We start from the raw sequence: 13,840 nt of genomic DNA, 5'->3' as shown, positions 1-13,840 counted from the left end.
GGCGTGACAATTGGGGTGATCAGTCCTTGGTTCCAAATATTGGGGAAGATGCCAGAGATGAGTATGATGTTAAAGAGTTTATTTTAGATTTTATAATTTCATGTAGGATACCATCAACATCAGAGGTCTTTTTGGGTTGGAGGGTTTGTATTTTGTCCTGTAGTTCATCCAATGTAATTGGAGAATCCAGTGGGTTCTGGAAGTCTTTAATAGCTGATTCTAAGATTTGTAATTGATCATGTATGTGTTTTTGCTGTTTGTTATTTCTTATAGAAACAAAAAGATTAGAGAAGTGGTTTATCCATACATCTCCGTTTTGGATAGATAACTCTTTGTGTTGTTGTTTGTTTAGTGTGTTCCAATTTTCCCAGAAGTGGTTAGATTCTATGGATTCTTCAATTACATTGATCTGATTTCTGACGAGCTGTTCCTTCTTTTTCTGTAGTGTATTTCTGTATTGTTTTAGTCATTCACCATAGTGAAGGCGCAGACTCAGGTTTTCTGGGTCTCTATGTTTTTGGTTGGATAGGTTTCTCAATTTCTTTCTTAGGTTTTAGCATTCTTCATCAAACAATTTGTCATTGTTGTTAATTTTCTTAGGTTGTCTGCTGGACGTTTTTAGATTTAATAGGGAAGCTGAACGGTCAAATATACTGTTTAGGCTTTCTACTGCCAAGTTTACACCTTCACTTTTACAATTAAATGTTTTGTCCAGGAAGTTGTTTGAAATGGATTGAATTTGTTGTTGCCTAATTGTTTTTGGACATTTTCTACACTACTTTCCTTCCATCTATAGCATTTCTTAATATTGTGTTGTTCCCTTGGCTTTGATGCCTCATTATTGACTATTGCTCTGTCCAGGTAGACTGTGATTTTTCTGTGATCTGATAGGGGTGTTAGTGGGCTGACTGTGAACACTCTGAGAGACTCTGGGTTGAGTTCAGTGATAAAGTAATCTACAGTACTACTGCCAAGAGATGAGCTGTAGGTCTCTCTCTCTTTCTCTGCTTCTCCGCCTCTCCCTTACACTCTTTCTCTCCTTTTAGTCTGTTGATATGGTGGGTACTGCAAAGATGCTCCCATAATTGTACAATTGAATTAAAATGATATAATAATTCATAGCTCTCTCCCCTCTACCCTTCCTTCCCTCTGCTTCAAAGATACTCTGAGACAGTACCTTACTGTCTGAATGAGAATAAACACTCGCTCTGATGTGAGCACATTATAAATGGGAAAACTGTATATGCACTCATATCTGCCATTTCGGATCATGGGTTAACCCAGCAGTTCATGAGTTAACCCATGAGTTAACCCCACAGTTGCTTTGGTGCAGTGTTGTGGCAGGCTTAGATCCTGAAACTGGGATGTAACCTGTAGACGGATTGGAGAGGCACTCAGAGATCTTGCCTGAGGAAAAGAGCCCTCTTGGGCCTTGCTGTATATGGATGGATTTAAAATGAGATTCTGTAGAACAAATGGGAACTGAGAATGTGTCAGTGAGTCATGTGTACAGTAAATGCTCTCTCTCACACACACACACGCACACATATAGTTCCTTGACTCCTATGTGTGTTTCTCTCTGTGTAGGATGGTGGAGTACTCGTTGGACCTGCAGAACATCAACCTGTCAGCCATCAGGACAGTCAGGGTCCTCAGACCCCTCAAAGCCATCAACAGAGTACCCAGTGAGTTCTGTCTCGCTGTCTCTCTCTCTCTCTCTCTCTCTCGTTCTGTCTCTTTCTGTCTGTCTGTCTCTCGCTCGCTCTCTCTCTCGGACTTCTTTATCTCTGTTTGTCTGTCCATCTGTCCGTCTGTCTGTTTGTGTCTGTCACTGTCTGTCTGTCTGTCCGTTTTTTTGCATGTGATGTCTACACTGAGTGTACAAAACATTAGGAACGTCCACTCTTTCCATGACATAGACTGACCAGGTGAATACAGGTGAAAGCTATGATCCCTTATTGATGTAACTTGTTCAATCCGCTTCAATCAGTATAGATGAAGGGGAGGAGACAGGTTAAATAAAGATCTTGGCCTTGAGACAATTGAGACATGGATTGTGTATGTGTGCCATTCAGAGAGTGAATGGGCAAGACAAAAGATGTAAGTGCATTTGAACAGGATATGGTAGTAGGTGCCAGGCTCACTGGTTTGATTGTGTCAAGAACTGCAACGCTGCTGGGTTTTTCACATTCAACAGTTTCCCGTGTGTATCAAGAATGGTCCACCATCCAAAGGACATCCAGCCAACTTGACACAACTGTGGGAAGCATTGGAGTCAACATGGCCCAGCATCCCTGTGGAGTCAACATGGGCCAGCATCCCTGTGAAACGGTAGAGTCCATGCCCCGACGAATTGAGGCTGTTCTGAGGGCAAAAGCTGGAGTGCAACTCAATGTTAGGAAGGTGTTCCTAATGTTTTCTCCATTCAATCAGTACAGTCATTGTATATGTCCTTAGACTTTGCTGTGATCCTCTACTCTGTTCTAACTGCATAACCCCAGGACAGTGCTGTTTGATCTGAGCAGCCCATCTCCTATCAGATGCCCTCTACTACAACCTTGTCCCTTACAGATTTACATATCCTCCTGTAATGTAGATCACTCTTCTCTCTCTGACCCAACCCCATCCCTCTCAAATACAACTCTGTTCTCAGACAAAATTGTAAACGCCTATTGATTTTCCCCTTACCTCAGACAGCTTCTAATCATCGTAAGCACCAATTAGCCCGATCAAGAGAGGGTCAGCTAATCTCTCCATTCACTTCCAGTCAGTGAAAGTGATAGCATTTATCTGCTAATGCTAACAGTGGCTAACAGTGAATAACACACAGAGAGTGGTATCAGTGAGACTCAGGTAGCATTTCCTTATCTCCTCTTTACTAGAGCTGACTGGCTAATAGCAGCTAAAACTGATATGCATGCTGTAAGCTAGTGAGACAGTGTACTGAAACACAGTGAAACAGGACATGTTCCAAACAGCTGTCGTCCTTATCCTTGCATCCTTTACTTGTTTCCTTTCCTTTCCCCCAGAGCTAATAGCGTAATGGGCCAAGCTAATGGTAAAGAAACACAGATCAGTGCTAACGCTAATGGACTAATGGTGTGGAAACCGAGAGACACAGAGAGGTGTGCTGGAGTCATCACTCTGCAGGTACATTTAGTGAGTGCAGGTGTTCTATGGCACAGTCTGTCTCTAATGAGAATTATTGTCGGGTAGAGAAACCGGTATTTATAAACACATAAAAAACACACATGCACACACCACACACACACACACACACACACCTCCAACTCGCCTCTCTCTGTGATGAGAATTAGTGAAGACATTACTCTCTTGTCTGGTCCATTACACACACACAGATTAATCCTAGCGCTAATTACCTGGGAAAACAGTTTTCCTTGAGTGCTGACGATAATTCCCATTCTGAAGACACATTCCCAAACATAATAGAGATTTGGGAGCGCTGAACACTCTGGTCTCTTATCAATGTTTCAGTGGGTGTTGCCACCGGGGTAACTCATTAAATATGAATGGTAATTGAATTAGTGCATGTCATTGCCTCGCTCCGCCAGCTGATAGGAAGTTATAGGGAATAGGGAGGGGTGATACTGATAGTGATGTCATGTTTGGGGAACTGATATAGGCAGACTGGTGACTGGTGCATATGTGTAAACAAACACACTAATACACATGCTGGGACACACACACACACACATGCTGTGTGTGTGTGTGTGTGTGTGTGTGTGTGTGTGTGTGTGTGTGTGTGTGTGTGTGTGTGTGTGTGTGTGTGTGTGTGTGTGTGTGTGTGTGTGTGTGTGTGTGTGTGTGTGTGTGTGTGTGTGTGTGTGTGTGTGTGTGTGTGTGTGTGTGCCTGTATTTGTATGAGTGCTCGTGTGTGTGTATATATATATATGTGTGTGTGTGTGAGCGCTCACTGTGTAGTATAAACATATGGTTGCACCCAGGGGAATGGATAACTGATGAGTATGTCCACACCTCCCTGCATTAGGCCAGATAGGGGTGAGATACAATAGACGTAAAGCAATTGCTTGACATGAGGTCATTTTGACCAAGTTAATATACACAGACAACATCGGCTGAGATTGACCCCAGAGAGACCCAACTTGTACCCTTCCTAGAAGATGAATAATAGTGTAGTCTCTCTCTCTCTCTCTCTCTCTCTCTCTCTCTCTCTCTCTCTCTCTCTCTCTCTCTCTCTCTCTCTCTCTCCAGTTGACACCCCCTCCTTCCTTTTCTCCATTTCTGTGCTACTCTCAGACCCTGCCTCATTTTCTTTTCATCCTTCCATCTCTCCATCTATCCATCCCTGCATCTCTCCACCCAATAAAGTTGAATGTGATTCTGTGTTAATGAAGCACCTCTGGGGAACCAACACATTTAGATCCTCTCAGAGCCAGTAGTAGAGCAAACACATACTGCCCTTTTATTTATCACCCTGTATGTAGCCAGTATCACCCTGTATGTAGCCTGTATCACCCTGTATGTAGCCAGTAACACCCTGTATGTAGCCAGTAACAACCTGTATGTAGCCAGTAACAACCTGTATGTAGCCAGTAACACCCTGTATGTAGCCAGTATCACCCTGTATGTAGCCAGATACACCCTGTATGTAGCCAGTATCACCCTGTAGGTAGCCAGTATCACCCTGTATGTAGCCAGTAACACCCTGTATGTAGCCAGTAACACCTTGTATGTAGCCAGTATCACCCTGTATGTAGCCAGTAACACCCTGTATGTAGCCAGTAACACCCTGTATGTAGTCAGTAACACCCAGTATGTAGCCAGTAACACCCTGTATGTAGCCAGTAACACCCTGTATGTAGCCAGATACACCATGTATGTAGTCAATAGCATCCTCCATCTAGCCAGTAACACCCTGTATGTAGCCAGTAACACCCTGTATGTAGCCAGATACACCCTGTATGTAGCCAGTAACACCCTGTAAGTAGCCAGTAACACCTGTATGTAGCCAGTAACACCCTGTATGTAGCCAGTAACACCCTGTATGTAGCCAGATACACCCTGTATGTAGCCAGATACACCCTGTATGTAGCCAGTAACACCCTGTATGTAGCCAGTAACACCCTGTATGTAGCCAGTAACACCCTGTATGTAGCCAGTATCACCCTGTATGTAGCCAGTAACACCCTGTATGTAGCCAGTATCACCCTGTATGTAGCCAGTAACACCCTGTATGTACCCAGTAATACCCTGCATGTAGCCAGATACACCCTGTATGTAGCCAGTAACATCATGTATGTAGCCAGTAAAACCCTGTATGTAGCCAGTAACACCCTGTATGCAGCTAGTAACATCCTGCATGTAGCCAGTAACACCCTGTATGTAGCCAGTAACACCCTGTAGGTAGCCAGTATCACCCTGTATGTAGCCAGTAACACCCTGTATGTAGCCAGTAACACCTTGTATGTAGCCAGTATCACCCTGTATGTAGCCAGTAACACCCTGTATGTAGCCAGTAACACCCTGTATGTAGTCAGTAACACCCAGTATGTAGCCAGTAACACCCTGTATGTAGCCAGTAACACCCTGTATGTAGCCAGATACACCATGTATGTAGTCAGTAACACCCAGTATGTAGCCAGTAACACCCTGTATGTAGCCAGTAACACCCTGTATGTAGCCAGATACACCCTGTATGTAGCCAGTAACATCATGTATGTAGCCAGTAAAACCCTGTATGTAGCCAGTAACACCCTGTATGCAGCTAGTAACATCCTGCATGTAGCCAGTAACACCCTGTATGTAGCCAGTAACACCCTGTATGTAGCCAGTAACACCCTGTATGTAGCCAGTAACACCCTGTATGTAGCCAGTAACACCCTGTATGTAGCCAGTAACACCATGTATGTAGCCAGTAACACCCTGTATGTAGCCAGATACACCCTGTATGTAGCCAGTAACACCCTGTATGTAGCCAGTAACACCCTGTATGTAGCCAGTAACACCCTGTATGTAGCCAGTAACACCCTGTATGTAGCCAGTAACACCCTGTATGTAGTCAGTAACACCCAGTATGTAGCCAGTAACACCCTGTATGTAGCCAGTAACACCCTGTATGTAGCCAGTAACACCCTGTATGTAGCCAGTAACACCCTGTATGTAGCCAGTAACACCCTGTATGTAGCCAGTATCACCCTGTATGTAGCCAGTAACACCTTGTATGTAGCCAGTATCACCCTGTATGTAGCCAGTAACACCCTGTATGTAGCCAGTAACACCCTGTATGTAGTCAGTAACACCCAGTATGTAGCCAGTAACACCCTGTATGTAGCCAGATACACCATGTATGTAGTCAATAGCATCCTCCATCTAGCCTGTAACACCATGTATGTAGCCAGTAACACCCTGTATGTAGCCAGATACACCCTGTATGTAGCCAGTAACACCTGTATGTAGCCAGTAACACCCTGTATGTAGCCAGTAACACCCTGTATGTAGCCAGATACACCCTGTATGTAGCCAGATACACCCTGTATGTAGCCAGTAACAACCTGTATGTACCCAGTAATACCCTGCATGTAGCCAGATACACCCTGTATGTAGCCAGTAACATCATGTATGTAGCCAGTAAAACCCTGTATGTAGCCAGTAATACCCTGTATGTAGCCAGTAACACCCTGTATGTAGCCAGTAACACCCTGTATGCAGCTAGTAACATCCTGCATGTAGCCAGTAACACCCTGTATGTAGCCAGTAACAACCTGTATGTAGCCAGTAACACCCTGTATGTATCCAGTAACACCCTGTATGAAGCCAGTAACACCCTGTATGTAGCCAGTATCACCCTGTATGTAGCCAGTATCACCCTGTATGTAGCCAGTGTAACCCTGTATGTAGCCAGTAACACCCTGTATGTAGCCAGTATCACCCTGTATGTAGCCAGTAACTCCCTGTATGTAGTCAGTATACCCCTGTATGTAGCCAGTAACACCCTGTATGTAGCCAGTAACACCCTGTATGTAGCCAGATACACCCTGTATGTAGCCAGTAACATCCTGTATGTAGCCAGTAACACCCTGTATGTAGCCAGATACACCCTGTATGTAGCCAGTAACATCCTGTATGTAGCCAGTAACACCCTGTATGTAGCCAGTAACACCCTGTATGTAGCCAGTAACACCCTGTATGTAGCCAGTAACACCATGTATGTAGCCAGTAACACCCTGTATGTAGCCAGTAACACCCTGTATGTAGCCAGTAACACCCTGTATGTAGCCAGTAACACCCTATGTGTAGCCAGTAACACCTTGTATGTAGCCAGTAACACCATGTATGTAGCCAGTAACACCCTGTATGTAGCCAGTAACACCCTGTATGTAGCCAGTAACACCATTTGTGTAGCCAGTAACACCATGTATGTAGCCAGTAACACCCTTTATGTTGCCAGTAACACCCTGTATGTAGCCAGTAACACCCTGTATGTAGCCAGTAACACCCTTTATGTTGCCAGTAACACCATGGAAGTAGCCAGTTACACCCTGTATGTAGCCAGTAACACCCTGTATGTAGCCAGTAACACCCTGTATGTAGCCAGTAACACCCTGTATGTAGCCAGTAACACACTGTATGTAGCCAGATACACCCTGTATGTAGCCAGTAACACACTGTATGTAGCCAGTAACACCATGTATGTAGCCAGTAACACCCTGTATGTAGCCAGTAACACCCTGTATGTAGCCAGTAACACCCTGTATGTAGCCAGTAACACCCTGTATGTAGCCAGTAACACCATGTATGTAGCCAGTAACACCCTGTATGTAGCCAGATACACCCTGTATGTAGCCAGTATCACCCTGTATGTAGCCAGTATCACCCTGTATGTAGCCAGTATCACCCTGTATGTAGCCAGTAACACCCTGTATGTAGCCAGATACACCCTGTATGTAGCCAGTATCACCCTGTATGTAGCCAGTATCACCCTGTATGTAGCCAGTATCACCCTGTATGTAGCCAGTATCACCCTGTATGTAGCCAGTAACACCCTGTATGTAGCCAGTAACACCATGTATGTAGCCAGTAACACCCTGTATGTAGCCAGTAACACCCTGTATGTATTCAGTAACACCCTGTAAGTAGCCAGTAACACCCTGTATGTAGCCAGTAACACCATGTATGTAGCCAGTAACACCCTGTATGTAGCCAGTAACACCCTTTATGTTGCCAGTAACACCATGGAAGTAGCCAGTTACACCCTGTATATAGCCAGTAACACCCTGTATGTAGCCAGTAACACCATGTATGTAGCCAGTAACACCCTGTATGTAGCCAGTAACACCCTGTATGTAGCCAGTGTGCCCCGTTCAAAGCCCACGGTGACGTGGTGTTATTGAGGACGTGTAGTAATGAGTAGGATTATGTTTTCACATGCAAAAGTGATGCTTATGATGAAAACACTTTAGCTGCCTTCCTAATGAAAACTAGTTTGGTAAGAGATGTTGTATGTTTTTGTACGATGCTGTTGACAACATGACCAAGCAGTGCAGATTACTGTTCCATTTGAGAAGGGCACTCCTGCCATGACGTGCTGCAGCAGTATGTCTAACAACAGAAACATCTGGAGAACAACACATTGATCTCTTGCGAAATTCTCAATTAAAGGGGAATTCCACACAAAAAAAGTACTTTTTTTTTCAGACTTCAAAAAGTGTCTTTTGATGTGATTTAACTATTGCCATGGACTCAGGACATCCATTTTCGTTGTTTCTCTGTGAAGAATTATAATAATAGTTCCTCTATAGGTACACATACATTAGTCCCTCTATAGGTACACATACATTAGTTCCTCTATAGGTATACATACATTAGTTCCTCTATAGGTACACATACATTAGTTCCTCTATAGGTATACATACATTAGTTCCTCTATAGGTACACATACATTAGTTCCTCTATAGGTACACATACATTAGTTCCTCTATAGGTACACATACATTAGTTCCTCTATAGGTACACATACATTAGTTCCTCTATAGGTACACATACATTAGTTCCTCTATAGGTACACATACATTAGTTCCTCTATAGGTACACATACATTTCCAGTCTCCACTACTCTTCCTCATTACTGCCATCAGCTGTCTTTATGTCATCATCACAGGACATATCTGCCCCATGTGCTCATGTACTAATCATGTTTCATTAAGTAATCAACGTGGGCCAGGTCCAACAGTAGCCTCTCATGTGTCATAATGCCATCACTTGGGGATATGGGATATGTGACTGGTCCACCATCCACCTATATGGACAGAAACATGTCTATGCTACTTTTGGAAGGCCTGAATGTCCTGTGTTCTGTGTCCATATGTTTTGTGTCTGTCTGTGTGTTTCAGATACAGTACGTGTGTCTTGCTGTTTCTACTCAACAATATTCTCATTTTATATGAGTGTGTGTATTATAATGCATTGGTGTGTGTGTTTGTGTATTATAATGCAAGTGTGTGTGTGTGTGTGTGTGTGTGTGTGTGTGTATATATTATGATGCATGTGTGTATGTTTTAGGTATGCGTATCCTGGTGAATCTCCTCCTGGACACTCTGCCCATGCTGGGAAACGTCCTCCTGCTTTGTTTCTTCGTCTTCTTCATCTTCGGCATCATCGGAGTGCAGCTGTGGGCGGGATTACTGAGGAACCGATGCTACCTCGAGGAAAACTTCACCCTGTGAGTGTGTGCGTGCCTGTGTGCGTGCGTGCATGCGTGCGAGGGAGTGTTAATTTGATCATGGTGTGATTTATTCTCAACAAGACTACCTCCTCCCAGTCAGTAGCTGTACGTGATTAAATTCCCGGTCACCTCTCCATATTCATGACCGAGGTGTAACGTGAATGCCCACCCTAACCTTGCCAATGACAGAATGGCACTGTATGTGAGTGAAGTCAGTGAGTGAGTGGGTCTGTATATGTGTGTGTTCTCCTGGTGAGGTATAATCTGATTCAGAGGGGTGTCTGTGTTCCTGACAGTGTCTCCTTCCAGAGTGTGTGTTCTCTCTATGCTGACCTCAGCTTGTATTAATCATTGGTCTAATGCCAGAGAGAAAGAGGACCAATGTCCATTTTTTTAATTTTTTTATTCAACATTTATTTAACTAGGCCTACGTGGCTGACTCTGCCCCTCAGTGAAACTGTAAACACTCCTAGTTGGAAGTCACCTTTCAGAAAGGTGTAAGATAATGCTGAAACCCTATAGCCATGTCTTACTAATGTTTAACACCTTTTGCATAAATGGTGGACACTTTAAGCACTGCTAAGAGTGTGCAAATCTGTCATCAAGGTAAAGGGTCGCTGTGGTGTTATGTGTCAATAACATTTAGACTACGTTACCCAGCAGGCTATGCGGGCGCGGGAGATGGTTAAAAAATGCCTTGCATGGCTAAACATGGAGTTTTCTAGCTGAAGTATATGTTCATTAAAAGTAGTTAAACCTACACCCCGGTTTGTCATTATATAAGGAACAAACATAACAGTGGCTACTTTGAAGAATCTCAAATATAAAATATATATAGACTTGTTTAACACTTTTTTGGTTACTACATGATTTCATATTTGTTATTTCATAGTTTTTATGTCTTCACTATTATTCTACTATGTAGAAAATAGTCAAATTAAAGAAAGACCCTGGAATGAGTACATGTGTCCAAACTTTTGACTGGTACTGTGTGTGTATATATATATAAATTTAAATGCAATTTGTACTATATGTTTAGAATTTGTAAGTGCTTAAGATGCCGTTCTTTAATTAGTTAAATGTCCATGGCAGCTTTCAGATGGGAGCTTTAGCTTGTGTAGCAGAAAGCTCAGCTCAAGGATAGTATTAACTAATGCTAAGGGTTAGCCAGAGTGGTTGGATGCTTAATTGAAGGACCCTTGTATATTAGCCAGGGAGTATGCTAATGGTGAGAGGAGAGGTGGTTAGCCGGAGTAGCTGAACGTTACAGCGGAGGACATCACACCTCTCCTGGTTTATCTACATCTCTCTCCTCTTCCTCTACTATCGTTGCCCTCTCTCTCCACCTCTCTCCTTCTTTCTCCCCCTCTTAATCTTCCTCTCCTTTCTCACTCTCACTCTCCCTCCCTTTCATCTCCCTTCTTGCATTACCTTTCCTTGTCATTATCTCTCTTCCCTCCCTTTCTTTTCACCTCTCTCTCTCCCCTGATTTTTCTCCTTCAACCTAGCTACACCAACAGACTGCACACATCTCCCTCCCATCCTCCATCCTTCCATCCCTCCATCCCTGGCTGGCAGGTGTTTTCTCAGTGGCTTGCCGCTCTGTGCTGAGCCGTGCTGATGCATGCTGTATTTTGCTGTAGCTAGGCTCCTGGGCCGTGCTGATGCATGCTGTGTTGGGCTGTAGCTAGGCTCCTGGGCCGTGCTGATGCATGCTGTGTTGGGCTGTAGCTAGGCTCCTGGCGGTGGTTCACTTCTCATTCACGCTCCACTACCCCACAGCCTCCACTGTCTGACTGGGCCACGGACTCCTCCTCCTCCACCGCCATCTCTCCATCTTTTTAATACCTCTCTCCCTCTCCCTCTCTCTCCCTCTCCCTCTCATACTAGTTCTTCCTGTTATACTGCCCCTCTCTCTTTCTTTAACTTTGTTGTACTTTCCATCATATTTTTCACTCTCTTTCTCTCTCTCTCCCTCTCTCTCTCTCTCCCTCTCTCTCTCTCATACTAGTTCTTCCTGTTATACTGCCCCTCTCTCTTTCTTTAACTTTGTTGTACTTTCCATCATATTTCTCTCTCTCTCTCTCTCTCTCTCTCTCTCTCTCTCTCTCTCTCTCTCTCTCTCTCTCTCTCTCTCTCTCTCTCTCTCTCTCTCTCTCTCTCTTCTCTCTCTCTCTTTCTCTCTCTCTCTCTCTCTCTCTCTCTCTCTCTCTCTCTCTCTCTCTCTCTCTCTCTCTCTCTCTCTCTCTCTCTCTCTCTCTCTCTCTCTCTCTCTTCGGAGTGCATGCTGGGAAGTGAGTCGTCAAGCAGGAGTGTTTGTGAGAGCGACTGGATTTCTTTTCATTCTATTGGGTTTTGGTATGTAAATATATATATATTGATTAGTTGGTTTAAAGATAATTGTTCTAATTATTAATTAACAAGTAGAGGGGTGGTGGGATAGTTTGAGGTTGTTTGTTTTCGCGAGGGCACAACCAGCTGGTTGAGGCTGGTTGAAATGTCCACTCGTGAGAGTTTGGAGTATGAAAAACTTAGTCGGCGCAATGGAATTAAGATTTTGGCAGAGGTTGGATGTTCAGTGGAAGAATGTGTTTTAGCGGTAGGTAGTATGATTGGGTATGATAGCATTAAATCAGCCTCAAGGATGAATAGCGCAGTAGTGATATTCTTAGATTCTATTGGAAAAGTGAATACGATGGTGGAGAACGGTGTTGTTTTGAGGGAGACACAGACGAAGGTATTTCCACTTATGAATCCGGCTAAGAAGGTTATATTGTCTAACGTACCACCATTTGTTAGAGATGAAGTGTTGGAGAGAGAATTATCGCGTCATGGTCAAATTGTATCTACAATAAAGAAAGTTCTTTTTGGATGCAAATCTCCGTTGCTGAAACATGTCGTGTCTCATAGGAGGCAAGTGCATATGATCTTAAAAAAGGACGTTGATGAACTGAATTTAGCGTTCAGTTTTAAGATTGATGGATTTGATTATGTTTTTTACGCTTCTACTGAATCAATGAAATGTTTTGGGTGTGGAAGAGAGGGGCATTTGGTGCGTAGTTGTCCTGAGAAGGAGCGCGCAGAGCCCGGTAGTAGTTATAGTGATGGTACAGATAATGCATCGACGCAAAGAGATGAACCTGCTAAAAGTACAGGGGAAGGAAGAAGGTGGGCAGATGTGGTTGGAAAAGGGGGAGAGGAAGGCAGTGTGGATACGGGGACAATTGTGGTGGATCAGAACAAGGAGGGAGGGGAAGCAGTCTGTGAGATTGCGACTGCCGTTGCTGAGGTGGTGTTGGAAAATGAAATTGGAGATAAAGAGGAAATTGAAATAACAGGAAAGGAAGAAGCTGTTTTCAAAGTACCGAGAAGTAAGAGAAAGAATGTAGGGGGTGGTGAGGGGTCTAATTCTAAGAGGAAGGTAGAGATTGATAAATTAGTTGAAGATGAAAAGGTTGAAGAGATGGGGGAGTTTTCCTCTGGGGAAGAGAGCGGGAGTGAGTCATCTGACGCGTCACAACAAAATAGTGAGATAATTGGGGAAGAAGGAAGGTATGGAATTAAGAAGGTACGCCAATTTCTGAAGTTGACAAAAGGGAAGAAATATATGCAGGATTACTATATAACTGATTTTTTCCCTGAAAGTGAATTGTTTATTGAATCAGCAAAGTTTTTGATGTCAAAAATAACAGGGGGAGGTTTGACAAGCCCTGAAATTGCTAGACTTAAGAAGGTGGTCACGAGAGTGATAAGTGATGTAAATTCTAAAGAAAATGAAAGGGTTTAGTTGCAGTTTTAACCCTGTAAAGAGATGGGATGTCTGTATTTTCCTCTGTATATTTTTTTCATTCATGAGCAGTTTTAAGATTTCTTCTTTAAACATAAATGGCGGAAGAGATGTTAAAAAAAGAGCGATAGTGTATGAGTTAATTAGGGGAAAGGGAAGTGACATAAATTTTCTACAAGAAACGCATAGTAATTTGGAAAATGAAGTTATGTGGAAAAAGGAGTGGGGGGGGACAGTGGTGTGTAGTCATAAAAATTCTAAAAGTGGGGGTGTGGCTATATTGTTCTCAAGGGGGTTTTTGCCTTTGTCTTATGAGGTTGAAGAGGTAGTTGAGGGGAGGTTATTAAAAG

The 13,840-nt window shown here is 43.5% G+C and overlaps 1 protein-coding gene across 1 annotated transcript in view; it reads left to right on the top strand.

Annotated features, from left to right (window-relative positions):
• Positions 1-13,840, top strand: part of LOC129832809 (voltage-dependent T-type calcium channel subunit alpha-1I-like) — a 288,049-nt gene that overhangs the window by 163,017 nt on the left and 111,192 nt on the right. Inside the window, exons 5-6 of the mRNA XM_055896813.1 lie at positions 1,588-1,685; positions 9,541-9,700. Coding sequence (XP_055752788.1) covers positions 1,588-1,685; positions 9,541-9,700 — 258 coding nt within the window. The remainder of the gene's footprint in view (positions 1-1,587; positions 1,686-9,540; positions 9,701-13,840) is intronic.

This window comes from Salvelinus fontinalis, chromosome 34 (genome assembly GCF_029448725.1).
Source record: "Salvelinus fontinalis isolate EN_2023a chromosome 34, ASM2944872v1, whole genome shotgun sequence".
NCBI lineage: Eukaryota > Metazoa > Chordata > Actinopteri > Salmoniformes > Salmonidae > Salvelinus > Salvelinus fontinalis.
The sequence above is the reverse complement of the archived record's forward strand: the minus strand, read 5'-3'. Positions and strand labels throughout refer to the sequence as shown.